The sequence below is a fragment of the Callospermophilus lateralis genome, chromosome 17 (assembly GCF_048772815.1).
Source record: "Callospermophilus lateralis isolate mCalLat2 chromosome 17, mCalLat2.hap1, whole genome shotgun sequence".
NCBI classification, from domain to species: domain Eukaryota; kingdom Metazoa; phylum Chordata; class Mammalia; order Rodentia; family Sciuridae; genus Callospermophilus; species Callospermophilus lateralis.
Window position 1 is genome coordinate 65229002 of NC_135321.1, and position 26727 is coordinate 65255728.

General features: G+C 43.4%; 1 protein-coding gene across 3 annotated transcripts in view; it reads right to left on the minus strand.

Moving 5' to 3' along the window:
- The window catches only part of LOC143382896 (uncharacterized), a 42089-nt gene extending 36511 nt beyond the window's left edge, over positions 1-5578 (minus strand). For 2 of the 3 annotated variants that reach the window (XR_013089071.1, XM_076837199.1), the window contains exon 1: positions 5502-5578. Coding sequence is in view for 1 of the 3 variants with exons in the window: in XM_076837199.1 (XP_076693314.1) it covers positions 5502-5504 (3 nt within the window). In the remaining 2 variants the exon portion in view is untranslated. The remainder of the gene's footprint in view (positions 1-5501) is intronic. The other variant, XM_076837200.1, reaches the window with a different exon arrangement.
- Between the last annotated feature and the right edge of the window lie 21149 nt (positions 5579-26727).

The following is a 26727-nucleotide window of genomic DNA, read 5'->3' on the forward strand; positions in this document are numbered from 1 at the left end:
CTCAGTAACTTAGCGCGAGGCTGTCTCGAAATAAAGATATGGTGAGAATCTCAGCCAAAGTCTAGTCCCTACAAGTCAGAAACCAAGAGAACAAGAAAACAAGCTGCCACAAACACGTTTCCAGACACAAGAGATGATAGAATCACTAGCCAGGGGAACTTTCTGTTCCCCATCCAGAAGAAGATAGAGTCAGGAAAGAAATCCACCAATCTCCAAAACTAAAAACAGGTATTAACAGGAAATTATGAAAGCATCAGACCTTCCCTTATGTAGATCAGGGTTGTTCACTGCAAATAATAATAAAAAAAATTACTGTTAGCTATAGAATGTTTCTTCAGGAATAAATTCTGAGATTTAGTGTAAAGCAAAGAGGGAAATGTTCCTCAGACTACAACACAGAACATATTAATACTTCAGATTGAAGAAGTTGTCTGACAAAAGTGTTGCTGTTTCTGACAATAAGATCTAATCTCCAAAAATATTCTGCAAAAGATGTGCATGGCTTTGACAACCACTAGTCAGCTTTATCATCTACCATGTGAGCACCTGGCAACACGGTTAATTTAAATGGCAGAAAGAAACTTTACTACTGTAAAAGAAATCTTCAAAAATATTATTGCTAAAATAATAGTTATTTGTTTTCAGTTATGAATGTTTTAAGTATCCTGACAATGGACTAATGTCACAGTATTAGCAGAGACACACTCCTTCCACAAACTGTAGGAAAAAATCATTCTACCTTCTAGTGACTGCTGACACTGTTCACCTTAGGGTCACAAATGTTTCTCTTCTATTTGTTTTCACAGGGATTTAACCCCATGCATATTAAACCTGAGCTAGAGCCCCAGCCCTTGTTTTAAAATCTGGAGACAGGTCTTGCTGAGTTGCTACAGATCTACCTAAATCTCTGAGGTTGACCTTGAAATTGTAATCTTCCTGCCTCAGCCTCCTGAGTCTTTGAGATTATAGTCATATGCTAATGCACTCAGTTAGAAAACACATCCTTAAAAAGTTCATGGTAAAACAAAGTAAAAGTACTGTGCCATTTGAATCATAGCATGGGAAACCAATAGCTGATAATATTGTGGAGAGGGGACGTTGTCATTGGGAATGTGGAAAAGAAGCTGGAATTTTAGAAATTTATTGGCAGATGCCAAAGGTTTAAGATGGGAGACAGGGTTCTGGACTTGGAATCTGCTTCCCATGCATTTAGAATATTCAGCAGGATCCAGGCAGGTGGCACATACTTATAATCCCAGCAACTCAGGAGACTTCAGTATCTATTCAAGGACAACTTGAGAAACTTGGTGAAACAATACCTCAAAAAAAAAAAGTACTGGGAAAGAAGCTCAGTGGTAAAGTACCTCTGCATTCAATCCCTAGTCACTGCGCCCCGCCCCCAAAAAAAAATAGAAAGGGAGAAAGAAAAGCAAGCTCAGCAGGTACAGCCCCCTGATGCAGGAAAACAACACATGTAGTTGTGATTCTGATGATCATCCCACTCCTCAGTCCCCACACAACCCGGGAATGTGCTGGAATGCTAGCACTTAAGTGCCCAGATAGGGCTTCAGGTAGGGGTGAAGACACTCTGCAGAGATAGGGCAGGACTCCCAGGGTCTCCACCACTGACATATGCCCCACTTCACTGTCCAGCTGGGAATCAGGGCTGACCTTCCCCAGAGCAGACCCAGCCCTGCAGACCACAGAGACTACCACAGGGATTCCCACCCACCCACAACTGTGAGTTCCCACGGCAGTCAGTGTGGCCAGTGGCCAGCAACCTTGCTCCCTGTTTCAGGAGGCCACTGCTCGCTCACCATTCACTGGCTTTTGAGTGGCCCAGTTTTCTCCCTGTAGATCTTCAAGCACCTGCACAGCAGAGCAAACCAAGCCTCCCGAGCAAAGCAGCAGGAGCCTAGTGATGGCCACCAACACTGGCAGGCCCTGGAGCCACCCAGGGTGGCCAAGCCCGCACTCTTCACTGGCCGTGTGCTGGACTGAACAATGCTTACCTAAGGGCTCCTGAGGGACAGGGCTTAAGGCTTCATCCCCTCAGGCTGAGCCCAGTGAGTCTTCTGTCTGGGTGACAGATGACATTAAAAGCAGGAATGAATGGGGTCAGAATGACAGGTTCTTGGCTGCAGCTTTCTTTCTTCTTTTGAGGTGCTGGGAATTGAAATCCATAGCCTCAAGCCTCCGCTAACCAAGGGAAGGTTTTCTTGTAGTAATGGAAAGGATGATATTTGCCTTGAACATTGCATATAAGCTCCTTTCAATTTAGGGTTATAGATGTCTGTATATTAGTCATGAATGGAAATAGTATAATGACACTTATAAAATTTCACCTCCTTTGTCTGCTCTCTGCTCTTGTGAAGAGACAGATTGAACTTTGAACTGGGAGGCTCCCACCCAAAGCAGCAATGTTGAATGATGATATGTGAGGCACAAAGGTAATTTAAAAGTTTCTAGAGTTCCCAAATCCAGATGACAGGATGCATGATTGATTATCAAAAACATTCCAGGAAAAAAAAAAAAAAAGAAAGAAAGAAAGGAAAAAAAACCTTCAAGAAAGAGGAACAGTTGTTATTTATTTTGAGAAAAAAAGGAAAAAGGTGGTTTACTGCTTTGCTAGCAAAGGAGAAACAGAAAACTCTTGGCCCAGAGACTGTGATTCTTCTCATCAGCAGGAACAGGAAGCTTTTAAAGAGGTGATTCAAAGGCTAAGTTCCATGTGTTCTCTGTTGGAGTTGTAATTCACTTGTTAATTTGGGAGACAGTCATTTCTGAAATCTTGTGGTACAATCAAAAAGTATGGATTATTTCCTTCCTGTCATGGGTAGTACTCAGGGACTGGTAAATCTACCTAAAATAGGAAAGAAAGATAATCCTGTTTTCCCTGAGAATAGGGAGGGGGAGAGATCAGGGAGGAACAGGGAGAGAGGAAAAGAAGAAAGCATATCCATTTTAAAAATAAATTGCAGTGGCAGAGCAACAGGGGTTATACTCAAGCATAAAGTGGACCACTGTTGCATTTCCCCACTGTCAAATTCTATATTCCATTTCTATGGAAAAATGGGCAATGACATCTCCAAACTAGAAGCAGATATTTTAGGGAATGTGTCATTCACTAATTTCCTTACCAGATGATTTGAGGAAATATATTCATTTTTCTGCAGCCACAGGGAAGAGAGATTTTCCTAATTTATTTTTCCTGTTAAAATTTCCAAAGATAAACCTTAGAACTTAATTTGAAATAGCCTCCAAAAACAGAACAGAGAAGGAACCTATAGTACACACTCAGGAGAAGAAAAAAGGCAAATAAACATTTTTGATGATTAAAAAAGCAAAATAATTTTCTCCCTGAAATCTCTCTCCTGCCTCTTTTTTTTTAATATTTATTTTTTAGTTCTTGGTGGACACAACATCTTTGTTTGTATGTGGTGCCGAGGATCGAACCCGGGCCGCACGCATGCCAGGCGAGCGCGCTACCGCTTGAGCCAAATCTCCAGCCCTCTCCTGCCTCTTTGGATGGCTTTTCTTTTTTTAATTTTTAAAATATTTTTTAGTTACACATGGATACAATGTCTTTATTTTGCTTATTCATTTTTATGTGATGCTGAGGATCGAACCCAGTGCCTCACATGTGAGAGGCAAGAGCTCTTGTCACTGAGTCACAACCCCAGACCTGGATGGATTTTCTTATCTTTGAGAAAACAAAACAAATGCAGGGTAGAGACTTGAACTGCCAATTTATATAGGAGATATCTGTGTTCAATAATCATACAAAAATCAACATCTTTAGACATTAGAAAAATGTAAAATAAAACCCATTGTAGACAACATTAAATAGTATAGATGAAGATATGAAGCACATGAATTCTCATAAACTGAAGGAGTTTAAGTTGTTATTATCTATTTGTGGAAAGTGTTTTACTATTGAAGATACCTGATACTCTCCCACCACAGAGATGTAGGGAAATCACCATGACAACATGTAAGAACAGCCATGTTCATACAAACACGGGAAACCCAGGTGGGTGGTTTAGGAGAATGTACATTTTGGAAGAGAGAAACAAGGAACTGTGGAAAAAATGGTCACTAGGGGACAGCCACATTCTTGTTTATATTATATCCGGTTTTAAAACGGTACAAAGAACCCCATGTTTAAATTTTATATTGCTATTACAAGCATGTGGTATTTCACATGTACACATGTTTAAATAGAAAAAAAATGTAGAAACTATGAGAAAATAAAAATAATCAAAAGCGCATGAAAGACCCAATCATAGCATTCCATGTGTACATGTAACAAAACTCATCATTACAAAGATGACCATTTTTCCCAAAATCAATCTACAATATTTTCCCAAAGTTATTATGTCATAGTGAATTTCATTTTATATATCTATGAAGCAGTAACCTAAAAATCTATGAATAAATAGAAGGATAATCAGGAGAGGGCAAATGCGGAAGGCAGGAGGAGAGGGAAAAGGTAATTACTAGGGACTGAAATGGAGCAAATTATATTCCATGCCTGTTGGATTATGTCAAAATAAACCCCAATAGTACTATAACTGTAATGCACTGATAAAAAAAATTCAGCATGCTTTACTTTTAATAAAAGAACGCAAAGCACAAAGTCCTAAAACTCATCCACAGTTAAATATGTGTTAAGTAAGCCAAAAAACTTTTTTTTAATATTTATTTTTTTTAGTTGTTGATGGACACACACAATGCCTTTATTTTTATGTGGTGCTGAGGATCGAACCCGGGTCCCGCCTGCGATAGGCAAGCGCTCTACCGCTGAGCCACAATCCCAGTCCCCAAAAAAACTTTTGAATTACAAGGGCAAAACAAGTAGCTAACATTACCTGACACATGTATATTAGACATATGAAGGGAAAAAAAAGCAAGGAATCACAATATAAACAAGTCCATATAGGAATCCAAATGTACGTTAGAATTACATTCTTCATTACAACAGAAAAATCTCTATAAATGGAACCATAACAAGGCCAACCTCAGCTACTTAGCTAGTCCCTGTTTCAAATAAATAAAGGTAAAGTATCAGGACGTAGCTCGGTGGTAAAGCACCCCTGCGATCAGCCTCCAGGACCAAAAACAACCAGGAGAGGAAGCTGCTAGCCCGGGGAAAGCCAGGCCCCTAGACCGCAGCTCTCCCGCAGGGAAACCCCACGAACAGGGCGACCCGGACGCCATCCAACTTGTCAATCACCGCGCCTTCAGGGAAGAGGCCGGCGGCCGCGACCCCGGCCAGAGCCGGGCACGCCCTGCGGCTCGGGGCCGGCTGCGCAGCTACCCCGCCCGGCTGGCCCGTGGGACTCACGGAAACTGCCCCAGAGCGGGGCGCAGGCCCGCAGACCCCGGCGGCTGCCGGCGTCCGGGCAGCCATCTCCGTTCCCGCCGCAGCGACCCCGCGTCGCCCAGGGTCTTCCTCCCCAGACCCCTTCCGCAGGTTCCAGACGCCCCCGCACACTCACCATTTCCCGGCACTCGCGAGCCTGGCCGGCTCCCAAGAACCGTCAGCACCTGCAGGCGGAGCAGGCCGGGCCTCCCAAGAGCAGGAATGGCGGAGTCCGGGAAAAGAGCCTAGGCTGGATTGTGGGGCCCGCCCCCGCTGGCCGGCCGTGAGCAGGATTGGTCAGTGCTCACTACACTACGCGCTCCTTATTGGACATGGCTGCAGACCGCGCCCCCTGAGTGTGAGCCCAGTGAGCCTGGGTCAAGCCCAACCATAAGAATATTTGCACTTTAGCTTGCATATGATGTCATCTCAACTTATGGATTGTATGTGTTGCCATATTATTCATGAATGAAAATAATATAATGACAGTTACGGTAAAATGTCATTTAACTTTTCTGCTTGCTGGTCTCATGAGGAGACAGATTAAACTTTGAACTGGGAAGCAAACCCCTAAAGCAACAATGTCCAATGAAAACTATATGCAAGGCACAGATTTTTTTCTAACATTTACAGTAAAAAATAAAAGAAACAGTTGAAATCGATTTTAATAACATAACCCAATATATCCAGAATATTACCTTTATGTGACTAAAGAAATACTACTAGTGAAGTATATGTTATTTGGAACAACACCCTCAAATCTCTCTCCAGCATATCTCAGTTAACAGCAGCCACATTCCTGATTTGAGAGCCATGGGTGCCCTCCATTAGGGAGGTAAGGGGCCTGGTCTAACCCTTTATATGCTAGCATTGAGGGATACAGTTGCTTACTAGTATTTCTTCTCAGGCCTAAAGTCACAATGCCCTGAGTGAGAGCAGGGAGCTCCAACCAGGAAGTGTCCACTTGATGCTGGTCACAGGTTCTTTTTCCATTGCAGAAACCAGACAGCAAACAAATGAAGATGAGATCCCAGGAGGTGAGGGACACATACCCTGCAATCTGTACGCAGCCTTAACTCCATTGTTTAAATATTTTAAATGCAAACTTCTCGTTTGGCAGTTTGGCCTTAGACCTAATGGCCAGGCTGTGATATCTGTTTCCTCCTGTGGTCAAAGGCCCACGCTGATAAGCAACTAGGCTGGTAATCCTGATGAGCTACATCTCATTCCAAAGCCAAAATACCTCCACCAGACACAAGGATTATGCAATATTTCTTATTCTCTTCAGACTTGAAAAGTGACAATTATTCAAAAAACACAGAATCTGTGAGATATAGGTATAATATAGTATAGAGTGTTACATATTATACCACAAATAGAACCCTCTCATGTATCTGAGTCATCTTGGGGCTCCCATTCCAGGATCAGGGGAATCTGGTTTTGTTTACATTAGAGAAAACATCAGCTAGAATTAATCTCAACCCACCATTACACAACAAAATATAGGTTGATATTGAAAATGTGGTGCAGTTAATCAGGGTTTATCAACTATAAAAAAGGCTGATCTGGAGGGCTGTAAAAGACCACTAAGTCCTGTGTTTTTAAAACACAGATGGACAGGCTCTGTAGAGGCGAGCAGCTGAAACTTCTTTATTGGGGGTATAGCATGAAGGGAGGTCAAAGGGGGACATATAATGTTTTATGTCATCAGCTGAATTGTGTCCTCTCCCCAAATCTCATATGTGGATGTTCTAAGTACATGATTAGTGTTAATCCAGTTAGTTGGGGTGAGGGATAATCCAATTAATATTTTCCCCTTATAGGAAATGGCAATAAAGATGAAGAGAAGCTCAGGGAAATGTCATGGAAACAGACAGAAGATGGCAATCTCCATGTCAAAGAGTGGGCCTCAAAGGAAATCCTTCCAGCCAGACCCTGATATGTAGTCTTGGGAATTAGGACAAATAAACTTCTGTCCTAAACCCCTATCTGTGGCATTGTCTTTTGATGCCATATGGTACTGAGGCAGCCCACTAGGACACACAGACTCTGTCCCTGCAGCGTGTCTGAATGAAGATGCAATTGAATCACGTCACATTCCACCAGCACTGAAAGGCTGAACTGCTGCAAGAAATGACATTTCTCACTGGAACATTATGAAGGCAGGTGAGGACACAGCTGCTGGCCTGATGGGGCTTTAGAGATTTGTTTTGTGGTGTGGCACAGTCCTGAAAAACTCAGAGAGTGCTTTTACCTCACTTGTTTGTGCAACCCTCACTCCTCTTTGTCCCAACACTTTCCTGACAAAGGTGTGAGTTTTTAAGTCTTGTAAAGGAGTGTAAGTAAAGTGGAGATGACTGGCACATGGGCTCCTGGGGCAGGTAGCTAAAACAAAAACAGTAGCCACAGGAAAGGAACATTCAGGGCCCCCTGTAACATTGAAAATGATGTGAAAATGTTTTCTCTGTTTTTTCTAAAGTGTGCAATCTGGAGATTTACACCTATTCAGTTGCCAGAGGGAGGAATGCAGTCTAGATTTCTTGGGCAATGGGAATGTAGGTCATTCAAGTGGTCAAGTCCTCAGACAGAGACTAGAGGAATCCCCATGCTTGGCCATTTGTCCTGGCCTATCCTAGAAATCTCCCGTTCCTGCCATGGAGACCCTACCCCAGTAGGCTCATCTAACCTCAGACCAGAGATATCATTGTTCATTATGTGGTGAATTTCCTCTTTCCCCAAGGAGACAGAATTAACAAGGAGCTGCATGGAACTCTGCAAAGAGATTGTCTTACATGTAGGCCAAAAATTAACGCTGACCATCCTGGCTGATTCCACAGGACACTTCCATTGAAAATCTTTATACCCAGATCAGGTAAATGTGAATAAGTACATAGGCCTCCATACAGTGATGACGCTGGGTCAGAATAAGGTCTCTGGATAAATATTTGTGTAGCAAAACTAGGATCCAATACTTAATAACCAGGCATGTCCAGTGGTACAAACATGAACATTCTGCCAGTTTCAACATGAGATACCCTACTCCTGTCATTGTAGGATGCCTACAGTTTCCCCCACCACAGAGTGAGGGAGAGAGAGAGGGAGAGGGGGAGAGAGAGAGAGAGAGAGAGAGAGAGAGAGAGAGAGAGAGGGAGAGGGAGAGGGAGAGAAGGCCAAAGGACTTCCCAGGGGTGATCACAGGACTGGCCTGGATTGGTCCTCTCTGGGCTGTTCTTTTTACCTGTGGGTGCCTCCTGATAAGCGGCCACAAGGGGGTTGGGTCAGGGCTGAGTCCACATGTGAAAATGCTCCCACTCTAAACTTTTGGGGCCTAGAACCATAGAAAGTTTGTACACATCAAGAAAACATCTTGCTCTGTTGTGCATCTCCCTTCACGTGAGCTGAATAGGGGACTGTCTCTAGAATGAATGTGCCTGGTCACCAGAGTTCTACGTTCTGTTGGGTCATAACACTAAAAAATTGAGGTTGCTTCCTCCAAGAGCAATGACCTGGACCTCTTCCTGTACTAAGACCTCCCTAAAGTGTCCTTTGGGGCTGACTTGTCATCTGCTTCTCTATGCAAAATGGTACAAACAGAAATGGCCTTTCTGCCCCTTGGGAAGCTGTCAGTGTGTTGCTGCCCACCTTGGTGGAGGCTCATGGCAGGCCTGGCAAGTGTCCTGGGGAAGACTCAGACCTGGATGGCAACATGAGAACCCAACTAAACTAAACAGAGTTTAATCCATATCTTGAGTCCATGTTCTGTCTGGAGGCAGAAAACCGCCATCATCATAGAAGAGTAAAACCCGTCCTGTGCCAATGTAAAACCCAGCTGGGCCTGGGCTTCCTGGCTCCAGGCCAGGCCACTTTTGGAGAGAAATGCCTGCGACCGCCACATGATGGCAGCCTTGCACAAACCGAGGCCAACCTTAGAGCTCTCCCTGGTTCCCGCCAGTCACAGGGATCCCAGGCAGTGGGTGCACACCTGCCTTTCTAAAAAACCTCAGAGGCCCTGCCCAGCGTGCATCCTTAATTGCAGCTGGACACTCTGCACTTTACAAGAGAAAACACAGCATCAGAACTGCCCACCCCTGCCTGTCTTGATGCAAACAGAGCTGGTCTGTTTCAAAGGGAGCTGTGTGCTACCTTGCTCCCCAAATTTCAGTGCTGCAAAAAGTCACATAGTACAGAGAAGACACATTGTAAAGAGGAGCTCAAGGGTCTCTGTCTTTAAGGAACAATGTTTGGCTTTCAGTGAGTCCAAAAAAGCTGATTCCAGACTTTCCTAATTTTGTAAATAACTCCATAGACTTGTCAATAAATAAATATGTAAAGACTCTGACTAATCCACTGAAATGCACCCTGCTTCTCTGTGCCCTACTTAAATGTGGGAGGCCTTGAGACTCCTGCTTCCGAGATCCCTTCGTATTGTATGATACACCTGGGAGTCGGGTCCTTTCTGCTCCACTGTGCTGCACCCTGAACCTCTACCTTCCTCTCAGTCTCTGACACCTTTGGCAGCCTCCACTGTGGGAGAGATTCAGAAAATACTGGAACACACTTAGAGACATTTCATCATCAGGCTATGATGCCTTCAATTTGGTTCCATGTTCCTTCCAGTATTTTGAAGTGTGTTTCTCAAACTGCATTCGAGTTATTTTGGGGATCAGTTTGCTCCATTTATGACATGGAAACAATGTTTCTCTTGAAGCACTGACTGGGAAGCTTAAGGCACATGTCCACAGGTGTCTCACCCTTGATGATGAGAAAAATGGATGTGGGGTGAGAAGAGGGAAGGAAGCCAGAGAGGAGGACAGAAAATGAGCCTGCCCCCATGAAGTGCAGGCTAACGGGAGCCAGACCTGGTCCTCAGGTCTTGGTGAGAGGGGTGGGCACTTCCGTAGCTAAGGCTATTTCCCCAGCTAAGCCAGCCTCAGACTGGTAACAAATGTGCCCAATGTCCTCCCAGCCCTGGCGTGCCATGTGACTGTGGGAGTCACAACCTGAGGTCAGTGCACTCTTGGCTTATGGAGGTTCAATTAATGCAGCCATTCCTTCCAGGGACCTTGGGCCAGGTGCTGTGCTGAAGGCTGGCACAGACTCTTGGCATGGCAGACATGGCCTGCTCTCTCCTAGAATTTTCTGGCCAGTACAAGTGGCAGCCTCAGGAAGAAGAAAAGGCAGTAGGGGACCAGGCTCTAGTTTCACCCTCGTATTAACAAGCCTGTCACATTGGCCTTAAACAGTGCTGATGAAGGAACTCCTTGGTGGGGTCCTGCTGAGGGGTTGGGCAGCAGGGAGAAAGAGACTCAGAGAACTGTGGGAGTCGCTTGTGGCATGGTCTGGTGACTTCGAATTCCCCTACATGGCCAGAGGAGCAGCCAGAGCAAAGGGTTCACTTGTGAGTATTTACCCTGGGTGGTAAACTCCCCAAGATCAGAGTCAAGGCTCAATGTCCAGGCAACACTGACACATTCAGCCCCATAGGAATGTCTAAGCATGAGTATTTAGGGGAAAAAAACTCAAGATGACTTGGACTCTTACGATGCAGTACCATTCTTGGTGTTTCATCTCCCAAGAGGCAGGACATTGCTGAACACACCAGGAGGAGCTTCCTAAACCCGAGTTCCCAGTGACAGCTGTGCAGGGCATGCAAGGCAGAGCTGGATGTCCCAGGCAGTTCTGAGGCTCTGAGTTGGGACAGGGGCATAATTGGGTCATATCTTTCTATATTTCTACACACCACCCCAGAAGTTCCCTAGCACCACTGTAGTTGTATATGCTTCAAGACCTTTAGCTCAAGAAGTGCAGCTCAGAGAGCACAATAGTAATCTCATCATTTACATTTGAGCATTATCTGAGTGAACCATCCATATGTTTCAACCATCTTAAGTCTGCAAAAGAGCTTGTAGAACAGACGTACCAATTGAACATGCCATATGGTTCCTCTTGAATATTGAGGTTCCTTCTAGTTTTTAGCCAGTATAAAGATAATCTGTAAAATATAAAGATATTACCCAAAATAGTAAAACCAGAGTGAGGGTAGAGGAATATTTTTGGATGGGGGAGGATTTCTGTTCCTTCCCATCCCTTTCCCACAAGACCAGACTTCCTTGGATCCTGTTTCCTTGACACAAGCTCTTCCCTTGAATGGTCTTTGTCCCCTTAGCCTCTTTGTGTCTCTTGCCCCTACTCAGCTCTCTTCCTGGGGTAGTTGTGCTGAATGAAGGAGGTGGGAAGCAGCGTCCCTCCTGGCCATCTCCCACCAGCACTGGGAGAGGAACCAGCAATGGCCAGACCAAAGTTCAGTTGTGAAATAGAGCTGAGAAGCAGGGAGTACCCCATTATGAGAGAAAAGAGCCCAGGCCACAGCCTGGCTCCTGGAAGACACAACGACTCCATGTTGCTTTCTGAGAGAGGTGAAATTTAGTCTATGTGCAGCATCTGGTTTAAGAAGTCAAGTGAACCCTTCCCCATCCACAGGGTGGAAAGTCTTGGAGTCTTCAGGATGAGGGTGGGGTGGGGTGGGGCTGTTGGGAACCGTTTAAGTTGACCCAAGCCTCTGATGTCTACTTCTATAGGATTAGCAGGTAATGTGGTTCATCTACCATGTGAGAGAATGTCATTGTGACTGCATGGCCATATCATAGAGACTAGATTATTCTAGAGTGAGGGGTTTGCACACTCTGTCCTTGGAGCTAGAAGCTTAATGTAATTTGGGGTGGAAACAGTCTCAGTTGAATACAAGATGAACTTGTGCCAGGAGTCAGGGGACATCGATCCACTACAGTTCTGCCCCAGCTGGTTGTGAAGGGTGGGAGACAGGGCCCCCATGGCTGGCTTCCCTCTGTGTGCAGTGAGGGGCTTCTCCTGCAGGCTCTCATGTTGCCTTTGGAGTTGCTGGCTGCTCTGTCTCTCCATGGAGGTTAGTCTCTGGCAGACATTTGAGCAGCAGCTGGACAGAAGGACAGTGGGCAAATATGAGGCTGTGCTCAACCTAGTACAGCCTGGCTTTCTGAGGACCCTGGGCAAAATTGTTTTCTTCTTCCCAGAGCACTTACCCAGAAATAATCACAGAAACAAGGAACAACAGAAGGTTAAATGTCCAAAAAATGCAATAACCCACTTAATAATTAGCAAATGAACTGACCAGACACTTCTCAACAGAAGAAATACAAGTGGTCAACAAATATATGAAAAAAATGTTCACCATCATTACCAATTAGGGAAATGCAAATCAAAACTACACTGAGATTTCATCTCATACCAGTCAGAATTGTAGTCATCAAGAATACAAAAATAAAAACAGGTGCTGGAGAGGATGTGGAAGAACAGGAATACTTTTGCACTGTTGGTGGGACTGTAAATTAATACAACCACTGTGGAAATCAGCATGGAGGCTCCTCAAAAGACATGGAACCACCATATAACCCAGCTAGAATTAAACTCATCATATTACAGGGATACATGGATACCCATATTTATACCAGCACAATTCACAATTGTTGAACCATGGAACCAGCCTAGGTGTCCATCAATGGATGAATAGATTAAAAAAATGTGGTAGGGATACACAACGGAGTTTTATTCAGCCATAAAGAAAAATGAAATCGTGTCATTTGTAGGAAAATGGATAGAACAAGAGACCATGGCGTAAAGTGAAATAAGTCAGACTCAGAAGTTAAGGGTTGTGTGTCTCTCTAGGGAAGCTAAAGAAGAAAAAGAAAAACAAAGCTGGGGGTGGATCTCCTAAAAATCAAAGGTAGGTCAGAGAGGAAAGGGACAAAGGGGTGGGACCAAATGGGGGGAGAGGGGGGGATTTGCTGGGCAGTAATGTTGGCTAAACTATACTGTTTTAATGGGTGCACGTACAAATATATAACAAAAATCCCAGTAAATGTATAACTATAATGCAATAATAAAAATGGGGGGAAAACATTAAGTCCATAAAAGCCTTGAAAAGAACCTGATTCTGGCCACAGGTTGGAGCATGGCTTTTAAGAGACTTGCCCCCTTAATGGGCGCAGACGGTTGAAATTTACACTTTCCTACCATGCTAGTATGAAGATGGATATAATCCAGGACAGATTGAATTTATTTATTTTGGGTTTCAAAATAAAACGTTTCCATGCAACGTAGGCACTCTGCCTATTGTGTCTCAATGGGTAAATCAACTCTGAAAGTGCTTGCTTTTTTTCCTGTAGTATACATACATTTCTGTCAGTGGGCAAACAATTGTAACCGACAATTTCTGTCTAGTTTTGGGCAAATCATTTTTCACTACATCTACAATGCACATGAAGAACCACATATTCCTTGAGTGAACAGAACAGATGGAGCCAGGTTGTGGATTCCTGTCACCGGTGTCAGAGCCACGGTCAGTTCTGATTGGCCACATGTATTAGAGTTTCTTTAGGCTGAGCAGGATGGGAGGGAGGAGCTCAGAGCACTGCTCACTCTGACTGACTGAATGCACAGTGGTCTTATTGGACCCAGTGGCTGCCAGAGCCCCTACGTGCTGGACACTGCAGGCTGGAAATGGTCCTCTTATGAAATCCTGCTGGTTGTACAGCGCAGAGGCTTCCCATCTGTGTAGGTGAATCTCTAGCAGGAAATGCCTCACGTGCAAATCTTTGTGTAAAAGTGATGGAAACGTATGTCTATCTTGTGGAGACATCTAAACATGGCCTGGGGACTGTGGGTGATGAGCAGCCTGGCCTCACTGACCATGGGCTGCTGCAGCAGGGACCAAGGGCCTTTGCTGCTCAGGAACAGGGTCCAACTGTATCTCCCGGGGGACCTCCCGGCTAGTGTGTGAGAGGGGGGGACAGTCCTGGGGTTTGGCTCTGTCTTACACTTTCTCCTTTGGCTTTTTGTGAAAGGGCTGAGACCGAGGTCCCAGAGAACTTGGCAGTGGAGCTGGAGCCGATCATGAGAACCTGTCAAGTCTTCACTGTTGCAGGGCTGGTGCCTTCTGGGAAACTGGGGCAGCATAAAGACCCCCCAGCAAACCCAGATTTTTGCCATCAAGTCAGAAAGAGTTCAGAGATTTCACTCAGAGTAATAGGCATAATTTTATTGAAGGGACAGGAGAAGAGAAAGGGGACACTCTTAAGGGAGAGGCTGGGTTCTCCCAGAAAGGAGAGAGACAGTGTGCCTCTCCTGCCCTCCAGTATGACTGGGGATCCCTGAGAAGTTTCCAGAGAGTCCTGCCCAGGTTCACCTCTTGACTTTTGACTGACAGCTGCATCGCTTGGAGACCCAGGAGAGGTGTGGATCACAGGAAGCTGTGTGGTGTCGTAGCCTGCAGGTAGGGCAAATGTCTCCTTTCCTGAGAGAACCAGAGTCCCCCCAGCCTAGACCCTGGCCTGACCCATATTGGGTGAAACTGTCGAGAACCCATCTGTCCTCATGTTTACTCACATCAGTCGCTGGGGACAATTGTGATGTGTAGAAATTAGAACAATCAACCAGCTTTTACTGGGTGTATCTCAGGGAATACAACCAGGAATTATGGTATAGATCTGAAGGTACTCTCAGCACAAATTGATTTGAAATTTTTAAAACCCCTAAAATGGAGCATGGTCCGGTGATCTGTGGGAGGAGTGAGTGAGTTCACTTAGCAGTGATGTCATGGACATGTATCACTGACACAGAAAGGAAGTCACCACCATGTCAAGAAAGCATAGCAGACCTACGTTCAGAGCTCAGACGTTGATGTTTTTCAGATTAATGTGCTTATTTTCTATGAGTTATGGTACAAGATGGAGTCCCTCTTTATGCATTAACTTATTTCACTTCTTTGAAGTGAATAAAAACATTTTTGTATTTCAACATTTGAGATCATTTAATCTTAGAAAGTGGTATCTCAAGGATTTAGTATTCATTATAAAAATGAAATTTAGTGTTTAAGTTAAAATGATTTCTTCCTTGTTGGTGATGTTCCAAAATTTTTAATCTAAACTATATTTAAGAATGTTTAGCCACACATTATTGCAGTGCCAGTTATTATATAAATATGAAATGTCTCAAAAAATTAAATACTTGGAGGGAAATCTCATAATCAGAACAAGGAGGAATTAATATTTTAGCAGTTTCTTAATGCAAACTAATTCCCTTTGTTTAATGACCAGTGCTAACTTTTCTATCCCCTGCCTACGGGTACCCAATATCTGGTCTATGAAAACTCTAGAAAAAGAAACCCCGTCTTTATCCCTTCTGCCTGTCTCAAGAGCACTTCCTTTTGCTTCTTGGTTAAAGGGGATATTAGTTCATAAATGATTCTGGGGGAAAAAAAACACCCTGGCAAGTGGTTAATCTAGATAAGAACTATAAAAATCCTTGTTTTTTTCTATATTTTTATGTATATTTATGTGCAAATGTGTATTGTATATTATCTACATGGCACCAAATTGGGTTATAAATAATGAGCACTCATAAAATTAAAAAGACAGATCCAAATACTTTCTAGCTCATGTGACTTAAATAAACCTTTAACAAAAAGTCAATTTAAATTGATTTAGAAATAATAATAAGAGTAAAGTTGTGGCTGGGGATGTGGCTCAAGTGGTAGCTGCTTGCCTAGCATGCGTGAGGCACTGGGTTCGACTCTCAGAATCACATAAAAAAAAGAGTAAAGTTGTCTTTAAAATAACCACACATTTTTATAGATGATCAGCTAATCAAGAATGTGTTTTCTATAATGTTTAATGTATAATGTCCATTGCCTTTAGTATGTTTCCTTGTCAGAGAAAGATGGTTTAAAATGTTAACTGTGCTCATGACATTGTGGTTTTTATGTGTAACCTAAAATTTACTGTTAAAAAAGAGGTTTGGTATAAATTGTATTTATAAATGTATTAGAGAATATTATCTGATAGATTTGCAAAATTAAAGTGCTAAAATATCAGCTGCTAAATATAAATTCAAATAATTTGGCTTATTAAACTCAATAATTTGGGTCTACTAATCTGGGTTCCCAAACACCAAGCTGCACTTAGCTCCAGTATCTGCTAGGGGCAATACTTTCTGTACAGTGTTTGGGGATCAGTGGATGGCAAGTTCCACATGTCCCCACATGTCCCCACAGGGTGGGCACCTTGGCTGAATTCCTAGTCATACTGGAACAAAGTCTCTTCATTCTTCCAGAGTAAGACAAACCATCTTTCATTTGCACAGTCTTTTTTTTTTTTTTTAATTAATTTTTATTGTAGGTTGTTCAAAACATTACATAGTTCTTGATATATCATATTTCACACTTTGATTCAAGTGGGATATGAACTCCCATTTTTACCCCATATACAGATTGCAGAATCACTTCAGTTGCACAACCATTGATTTACATATTGCCATTCTGGAGTCTGTTGTATTCTGCTGCCTTTCCTATCCTCTACTATCCCCCCTCCCCCCTCCCCTCCCCTCTTCTCTCTCTACCCCCTCTACTGTAATTCATTTCTCCCCCTTATATTTTCCCTCCTTTCCCCTCACTTCCTCTTGTATGTAATTTTGTATACCCCTGAGGGTCTCCTTCCATTTACATGCAATTTCCCTTCTCTCTCCCTTTCCCTCCCACCTCTCATCCCTGTTTAATGTTAATCTTCTTCTCATGCTCTTCTTCCCTACTCTGTTCTTAGTTACTCTCCTTATATCAAAGAAGACATTTGGCATTTGTTTTTAAGGGATTGGCTAGCTTCACTTAGCATAATCTGCTCTAATGCCATCCATTTCCCTCCAAATTCTATGATTTTGTCATTTCTTAATGCAGAGTAATACTCCATTGTGTATAAATGCCACATTTTTTTTATCCATTCGTCTATTGAAGGGCATCTAGGTTGGTTCCACAGTCTTGCTATTGTGAATTGTGCTGCTATGAACATGGATGTAGCAGTGTCCCTATAGTGTGCTCTTTTTAGGTCTTTAGGGAATAGACCGAGTAGTGGAATAGCTGGATCAAATGGTGGTTCCATTCCGAGCTTTCCAAGAAATCTCCATACTGCTTTCCAAATTGGCCGCACCAATTTGCAGTCCCACCAGCAATGTACAAGAGTACCCTTTTCCCCACATCCTCGCCAGCACTTGTTGCTGTTTGACTTCCTAATGGCTGCCAATCTTACTGGAGTGAGATGGTATCTTAGGGTGGTTTTGATTTGCATTTCTCTGACTGCTAGAGATGGTGAGCATTTTTTCATATACTTGTTGATTGATTGTATGTCCTCCTCTGAGAAATTTCTGTTCAGGTCCTTGGCCCATTTGTTGATTGGGTTATTCGTTATCTCATTGTCTAATTTTTTTAGTTCTTTGTATATTCTGGATATTAGGGCTCTGTCTGAAGTGTGAGGAGTAAAGATTTGTTCCCAGGACGTAGGCTCCCTATTTACCTCTCTTATTGTTTCTTTTGCTGAGAAAAAACTTTTTAGTTTGAGTAAGTCCCATTTATTGATTCTAGTTATTAACTGTTGTGCTATGGGTGTCCTATTGAGGAATTTGGAGCCCGACCCCACAGTATGTAGATCATAGCCAACTTTTTCTTCTATCAGACGCCATGTCTCTGATTTGATATCAAGTTCCTTGATCCACTTTGAGTTAACTTTTGTGCATGGCGAGAGAAAGGGATTCAGTTTCATTTTGTTGCATATGGATTTCCAGTTTTCCCAACACCATTTGTTGAAGATCATTTGCACAGTCTTGAAGCCAGCCTCAGCAAAGGCAAGGTGATAAACACTCAGTGAGACCCTGTCTCTAAATAAAATACAAAGTAGGGCTGGGATGTGGCTCAGAGGTCGAGTGTCCCAGAGTTCAATTCCCAGCACACACACCTACAAAAATCACAGTGAGATGCTACTATTCATCTATACAATGTCTAAAACCCCAAAAGACTAACAACTCTGAGTTTTGGCAAGAACATGAGGATGTGGAGGAACTGGACTTCTCCTGGATTGCTGGGACCACTTGAAAGACCACTTCTTAAAAATATCAAACAGAAGCCTAGGATTTGACTCAGCCATTCCACTTCTAGTTAAATGAAAGCATGTGCCACAAAAAGACTTGAACCAGACTTTTGTTTTTTTTGTGCCAAGTATTGAACCCAAGGGCAATTAACCACTGAGCCATGTTCCCAGCTACTTTATTATTATTATTATTATTAATTTTGAGACAAGTTCTAACTAAGTTGTTCAGGGACTTGCCAAGTTGCTGAGGCTGGCTTTGAACTTGCAATCATCTTGCCTCAGCCTCCCAAGCCACTGGGATTACAGGCGTGCAACACTATGCCCATCTGTTATCTGTCTTAAGAAAGAAGGAATAATGGAAAGAGAAGACAGCTCACAGTTTTTTCCTCTTGTGATTTTTTTGTGAGTTTTTCCTAGAAGGAATTGGGAAGCTTTTTCATTTCCCATTTCTTATGGGGATGATTGGGAAATAACCACTGTGTAAAACCGAGTCTATTTGGAGTATAGTTCTTCGCTTTTAATTTTTCCAGTACATGTGTCTCCTACCCCAGAGAACATCTGAGTATAGATGTGCTCCAAGGACTGTGGCTGTAGACCACGGTGGGGAATTCCGGCTCTGTGAGAGAGTTCTAAAGGTTGTGAGAGGATGTGCAAACCATACGTTCCAGGTCCTGTCACAACCCCGGAGGACTAAATCAGGAAGCAGTACTGCCTCCCTGGGTATATGCAGCAATTGGAGCTACTGTCTTGGAATTGGAGACGATGGGTGTAATTGAGCCCACACGGCCCCTTTAACTCTCCAGTGGCCAGTGAAGAAGCCTGATGGCACCTGGAGCATGATGTGGCTTATCAAGAACTGAATACAGTGGTGCCTTCTTTGAATGCAGCAGTTCTCTCAGTGCTTGACCTCATGGACCAATCAACCTTGCGGCTGGGCACTTTCCACTGTGTGTTGGACCTGGCTAACACTTTCTTCTCTATTGCTATGGCTCTGCCAGGATCAGTTTGTCTTCACATGGGAAGGCCAGTAGTGGACATTTCAACTGTTGCCCCAAGGTTATTCGCATAGCCCAGGTTTGGTGGCCAGTGGACGCAGTCACCCACTGTACATTTCATTATGTTTATGATGGACTATTGACTTCTGACTCTGATGCAGATTTAGAGCTTGCAGCCCCAGCCTTAGTCACATGGAGACATTGCCCAGGTGCAGGGACTTGGCATGTCAGGTTCTTGGGTGTGGTTTGGTTCGGGGAAGACAAGTTGTGCCAGAAGTCATTATTGATGAAATCCAGGCCTATTTGGGACCAACAACGGTTGCTCAATTGCAGATTGATGTGGGCTCATTGGGACATTGGTGACCTTTATTCCCCATTTAGCCCAATTGTGTCATTTCCAGTATGTCCTAGTGAAGACAGGGGCTCAATGGGGACTGGACACAGCAGCTGAACAGGGCTTTCAGGCCATAAAGAGCCATCCAGCAAATGCAGGCCCTACAGGCAGTAGACCCGGCTTGCCCGCTTTGAGCTGGATGTCCATGTAACCCAGGATGGTTTGTGTGAGCCATAGCAGCAGCATGATGCTTGGAAACCAGCAGGTCTGGTCATGGTTGTGGAGGGGTGCAGAGGCTCCTTACACCCGGACAGAGAAGAAGCTTGAGGCCCTGGTGGCCTCAGAGGCCATCTGATGCTGCTGAGGTTTTTGTGTGCACTGTGCATCCTGTGGCAGGATGGGTATAGAATTGGGCAGTCAGCCCGAGGACAGGGGTAACCCAGACTCCTATACTAGCAAAGTGGTGCACAAGTTTGGAACAAAAAGTGCTTTGTCTACTAGTCCCTTGTCCCATGAACTTCAACAGATTCTAGGGCCAGTACAATATGCAACCGAGGAGGCCCCAGATCGTGCTGATGCAACAGAGTCAGCAGAGCCATGGCCCTTTAAGGAATGAGCAGCCCCCGAAAGTGACTACACTTGGTACACCTGTGGATTTAGGAGGGGGTCCTCAGCCATGGGACTGCTGTTACTACACAGCCCTCTACTGACACCTTGTGGCACGATGTGGGAATGGACAGCAGCCAGCCAACTGGGTCCTGCGCCTTGGCAGTGCATAGACCACGACCCCTGATTGTCTGTACAGACAGCTGGGCTGTTTTTCAGGGGTTAACTTGTGGATACTCCATGGAAAGTGGACAACTGGACGTTAGGGCATCGGCCTTTGTGGGGTTAAGCCATGTGGCAGGATCTTTGGGCCATAGGTCATGAAAAAGGGATAACTACATCACAAGTCACTGGCCATGCCCCCGGAGTAGCCCAGGAATGATGAAGCAGGCACTTGGGCACTTGGGCTAGAGTGCCGCGGTTAGAGCGGCGCCTCCTACCAACTTGGCAGGCAGGCTGCATCCGCTTACATCATGCAGTGGGGTCTGCCTTTAGGGTGGGAGGCCCTGCTAGCGGAGCCTCACCCCCTACACCAGGGAGCCCCCAGGTGGCCAGGAAATGCAGTGGTACATCCCTGCCACGATGGCAGGTTGCCTACATTGGCCCTTTACCAAAGGCAGAGTGACCCTATTTGCCTTGGTGGCAGTGGACATGGTACACACTTGTTTTTTCCCTGGCCCAGCGGCCAAGCGAATCAGTGTGCTACGATTGGCACCCTGACTGTGTTGACAGCCTTGTATGGTCCGCCCATCACAATAGGAAGTGACCGAGGGACTCACGTTACAGGTCAGAGTGTGAAGTGCTGGGCACCTCAGGAACAGATTCAAGGGAAGCCACATGTCACATACCAACCACAGGCTGCAGGCATGACAGAGAGCTATAGTGGCCTGTTTAGCAAGGACCCAGAACTGCAGTCAATCCACCTCCCACGAAGGGGTGGGCCCAGCACCTGTGGGTCGTTCTGAGGGCTCTGAATGGGCATCCTGGTGAGGGGACTAGCTCCTATGGAAGTTTCGCTGCATGCACAGCAGCCCAGTACAGGTCCAGGTGACAACAGAAGGTGTTGTACTTAACCCTGGGTTTGGGAAACAAGTAAGTGTTCTTTTGTCTGCCCCACCCCTGGACTAAATAGGGGACAACTGTGATTGGACATGGCCCTGGACAATGAAGGCCCTCCACCTTCACTGGGTAGCCTGTTATCCCCATGAATAAAGGGTCGAAAGCATGTTCTCCTTGTAACCAGTGAGTGGACCCCCTGGGTACATGTGACTTGGATAGGTCCCATGGGTAGGACACAGATTTTAAAGGGCCTGTTTGTTATTTCCCTTTGGCCAATTATGAGTTCCCGGGTGCACACTAAGCCCATTGAAGTTCAGACAAAACTGTACGGTGTGTTATCACCACCCAGGGAAGCCACTGTAGGTGGTCACAGTGCTTTCCCAGGATTCAAAGCTGACATTCATTTTCCCAGATGGATGTGATTTTCCTGTCCTAATGCCTGTAACTGCCTTGCCCTTTCATCTGTAGGGGTGTCCTGACCAACACCATTGTGAACTGGACACATAGGCATGCAGAGGGGTCCTACTGGGTATACACTGAAATGTCTGTGAGTTTTACTGGACAACCCTGGTGAATTTAGTCTGTCCTTCAATTGGATATGACTGGAAAAGACTTTTATTGCCACCTCAATATTGGATGAAAGCAGCAATGACTTTTAGTAATCATAAGTGATAGGGCTTGGCTTTGGGTTGCGTGATTTTGCAGCCTGTATTATTGTTGTGGCCTGTGGATGCAGGGCTCTGCCCTCCTTGCTAAGGGATCATTATGGATTGTAGATGTGTAGATGTATGGTTTGTTGGGTAAGGAATCCTAAAGGGGTGGATAGTGGGGGCAGGCCCCAAATGTCTATAATTAGGCTTCCTCATTGAGACTTCTGGTGGGCTATGTTGTCTGTTTAGTGTACAGTCAGCTGGTTAATGGCTATGGCCACCTCCCAAAAAAGAATGACCAAGATTCCCACTATGCTTCATCTTCTCTCAGTTGCCATATCCTTGAGCCTTGTTTCCTGGGTCAGAGCCTCTGCATGACAACATGCTGTGTTCACATAGCTGAAAACCAACTATAAAAACTCCCTCCACAATCCAGTAAAACTGCTGCCTGTGTATAAAATTTAACATAAAATTGACATCTGATTTATCCACAGGAAGCATGGAAGCCAGAAGAAAATGCTGGCTGCCTGAGATGATCTGTGAAAATGGTTCACTACTCTCTTGACCTGGAAAACCCCACACAATCATGCAAATCAAAGGCTCAAGTCTTTGCGTTCACTTTAAGAACACCCATGAAACTGTGCATGCCATCAAGCGTATCTGAAAAATACTGAAATATGTCACTTTAAAGAAGCAATGTGTGGCCTTTTGGCATTACAATTGTGGAGCTGGGAGTTGTCCCCAGGCCAAACAGTGGGGCTGGACACAGGGTTAGTGGCCCTAAAAGAGTGCTGAATTTTTGCTGCTCATGATTAAAAATGCAGAGTAATGCTCATCTTAAGGGTTTGGGTAGAGATTCTCTGGTCTTTGAACATGTTCAGGTGAACAAGGCAAGCAAAGTGCCTCAGCACATACAGAGCTCATGGCCAGATTAATATTCATACATCAGCTCCCCTGCTGCACTGAGAGGACCCCCAGCAAAAAGGAGCACCTTGTTCCTAAAGCAGAAGAGCAGGTTGCACAGAGGGAAAAGATGTCCCAGAAGAAACTGAAGAAACAAAAATATATGGCCCAGGCACTTAAATAACTCATGGCACATAAAAAAATGTAAATGAAAGTAAAAAAGAAAAATGAAAAAAAGATAATGCAATGTAGTTTTTAAAATTTTGAGAAAAAAGACCACCAGACTGGAATTCTGAACCCTACAAACCAGAAATTTTGCTTTCTAAAAGAAAAAAATAAAGATCTTTTGCTAGTAGACTTGCCTGGCAAGAAACGTTTTAAAAATTCTTCAAGCAAAAGAAAAATGATAGCTTTTAGAAGCTCTTATCTGCATAACTGTCATCACAGAATAAATAACAGAAAGTAAAATAAATGCTTTATTTTTATGTGTGCACTTAAGTGTCTCTGTTCTACCATTGCTAGGTAGGAGTGCTTGGTGTTTGTCATGTCCCTTGGTCCAACATGAAGTTGGCACCTTCTGTTTCCTTGTTGATCTTCAGTCTGCTCTGCCTGTACCAGAGTGGAGTATTGTATACTGGTGTGCTTTCCTCTTCCTTTCCACAATGTTTTCTTCATATATTGGGACATTTTATTTGGAATTTTTATGTTTATATTGATTCTGTCTTCTTGGTGAATTGATCCTTTCCAGCACACAATGTCTTTGTCTCCTGTGATGATTTATGACACAAAGACTGTTTAGTCTCAGTATAGTCACCTCTGTTCCCCTGGGGCTAAAACTTGCATCAAATTTTTCTTCCAATGAAAAAAAGATAATGTCAGCCAAGGCCACAGAGAACATATCACCAGTAACTCTGGTGTTGACAGAGTCGCTGCCCCTGAGGTTTTCAGAGGACTGCAAGTGAGACCAGTCATTGTCCTGGGCTCCATGTGCAGGCCTAGAAGCCATCCAGCAGCCTCAGCTTTGAAATGTAAGATCTCTGCATGAGTAGGTACTCTGGATGCCTGGACAGATTATGGTCACTTCACCAGAAAAGTAAAATGGATCTTTAGAGAGGGGAGAGCCTGGGACTATTAAGGTCACCAGTATTTTGGCAGTACTACGACATTAGTCCTAAACTGGAAAAAAAAATCCCAGAAAAGCTGCCTGGGCTGTGGAGAATGGCCAAAGAGAGCCTGGCCCCTTCCCTGATTCCAGCTCCTTCTGCTCGTGGGGCCATAAAGAATGTGGCAGTAGGTTTCAGCATTGTCAGCATATGACCTGGGGACAGGCATAGTCTCTCTTTTTAAGCTTTGTCAGGACAACCCATGTGGCCAGGGGATATCCATCACTGGGGCATAAGCAATCTCTGCTATAACCGTATCCGTCAAGGTAAATACCTGGGGAGACAGGCAGAATAAAAAACTGAACCCAGAAAAGAAAAAAGAAACTAAGGCCAACTCATGTTTGTAGGCTGCATCTGCAAAGGGATCATCAAGGAAGCCTAAGAAAAGGATGGAAAGGGCTCCCCCACTGCATATCAATATGACTAGCACAAGGAAAAAGCCCCAAGCAGCCTCTGGGTACAATGATGGCAGGGAACCCACTTAAAGTGGACAGCACTAGGAAAATAATAATGGAGACAGATCAGAGTCAAAAATATCCTGTGCTCCAACCCCTTGAATGCAACGTTGGAGAAAAAATATTAAGATATAGTTTTTGTATATACTGGATTATCCAACCCTCTCCTAGGATAAGTTTTGTTGTATAAATTAAATGTACCCACAACATTCATAAATATTGTTCCAGAATATGAATTTAAGAAAGTATCCAAAACTAGAAAATGTAAAAAAAAAAATACATATGGAATTACTTTAGTATGGAAAATTAGAAGGTAAAAAAAGTGTTTCTGGATAAGAAAGTATTTTGTCTAGTAAAGATGAAAGAGGGCAAAACTAAGGATATAAAGAAGTTGTGAAGTCACAGAAGGTTTGCAGAAGGTAAATCTCAAAAATTTTGTGTTTGTGATTAAATTGGCTATAATTAGCACAGTTGGCTAAAGTTATTTGTATTTTAGTATACTGATATAAAGCAAAGTCTGAAACATCATCTCCTTTTATCAAGATAAATTTCTTGTATCTGTTAGGTTTTATTACTGGGTGAAACTAAGTCTTAAAGGAATTAGGATTTGTACCTGTTTTAAAGTCTTAAATGATTACTTTGTAACTGGTTAAATAAACAACGGTTATTTTAGTTATAACAATACAGTTGACATCCAAAATACATGTGACTAGGTATATGTATGCCTCTCACTATATCTATCTAAGCCTTGTCTCAGAGTTAGGAGGTACTAAATTTATAAAGTAAAAGTTTATGTAAGTTTACTGGCAAGATAACAAATAAGTGTTCTCTTTTATACATTGTATCTGACATAGAAGGGCCACACTGTCATTTGAAGACCTGTTTTATATCTGTTTGCTTTGATTAAGTTAATTTGATCCTTAATACTGTTTCCTAAATGTCTGAGATTTAAGGCTATCCTTTGATTTTGGTTAAACCATGCAGACCTGTGATTATTTTTACCATATACTCTGGATTCTAAATTGTACTTTAAAAGTTAAACTTAGTTAAATCTAAAGCTTAGGAGAGCACTTTGCCAAGTTGGTGTCTCCAAACTAAAATTATCTGAAGCAATAGCCTCAGATGTGTATAGAAATAACAAATTGTTATTGGTATTTATTCCTGTCATTTGCTGTTTTATAGCTGGATAAAATAACCTATTATCAATAAATTATATATACAATTTTGTTTTACTCTTCACACTGGAAATGGAATTTACATGTATTTTTGAAAGATAATGAGGAGAGCCTGATCTGTTTAAAGGGAACATTGTAAAACATGGAAGCATTTTGCCACTTTTCACACAAAAAGAAAGTTAAAAGCTCTCTTAGCCTTTCTTTGATTCATGTTTCAGATGTGATGTTGTATAATTTATGAAGTTCCCTTCTGTACCTGAGATAAGGCTCTGCCACCACCTTACTCCATGTTAGAATAGCTCCAAGATAGTCTAGGCTTCAGCTCATCTAAAGTTGTGTTCAAAAGATTGATTTTTGTTGTAAAGATTACTGTGATCTGAAACGGGATATAATATATAACTAAGTAAGGTAGAAGATTATAAAAATAATTTTTCTTAGTTCATAGTTATTACACAAACTGAATGTCTTTGCTCTGTTAATTTCATTTTATATTTTCCTTGTAAAGTTTATAACTGTTGCCTGTTAGTATTTTGCAGAGATGGTGTTTCTAAAAAAAACCAACCTGGGTTAATTTGATATAATAAGCCATCATTTATAGGAAAGATAGTATATAATGCTGACTTCCAGTACTAATAGAAGCCCCAATTAATGAAAGAGGTAATTGTAAAATTATAAATATTAAAGTTACTCCTTCTTTAAAACTGGTGAACTTGGCTTACTGGGTGTTTACAACTGAAAACTTGGAGATCAAAGTCAAGTAAAAGGGCGAAGGGAAAAGCAGCCAACATTGTGGCCCTTGCCTTCTAAGGTCAGCCAGGACCCAGTGAATGATGGGACCCCCTATCTGGGTCCTGCAACTCTGGTGAGTCATCTGATCTGCTGATCAGGGAGACTGAGTGGACTTAGAGAAGACAACCAATGCACATTTTTGCAAACAGAAGGATCATAAGAGACAGAAATGTCCCCCAGTGCTTCCAAGAGAAGCCATATATGGACAGCAGGACCCTGACCCATATCCAGGTAGATGGGACCACCAGTAAAGAAAGCTAAAGGACAAGGGGGCTTTGTGTACATCCCC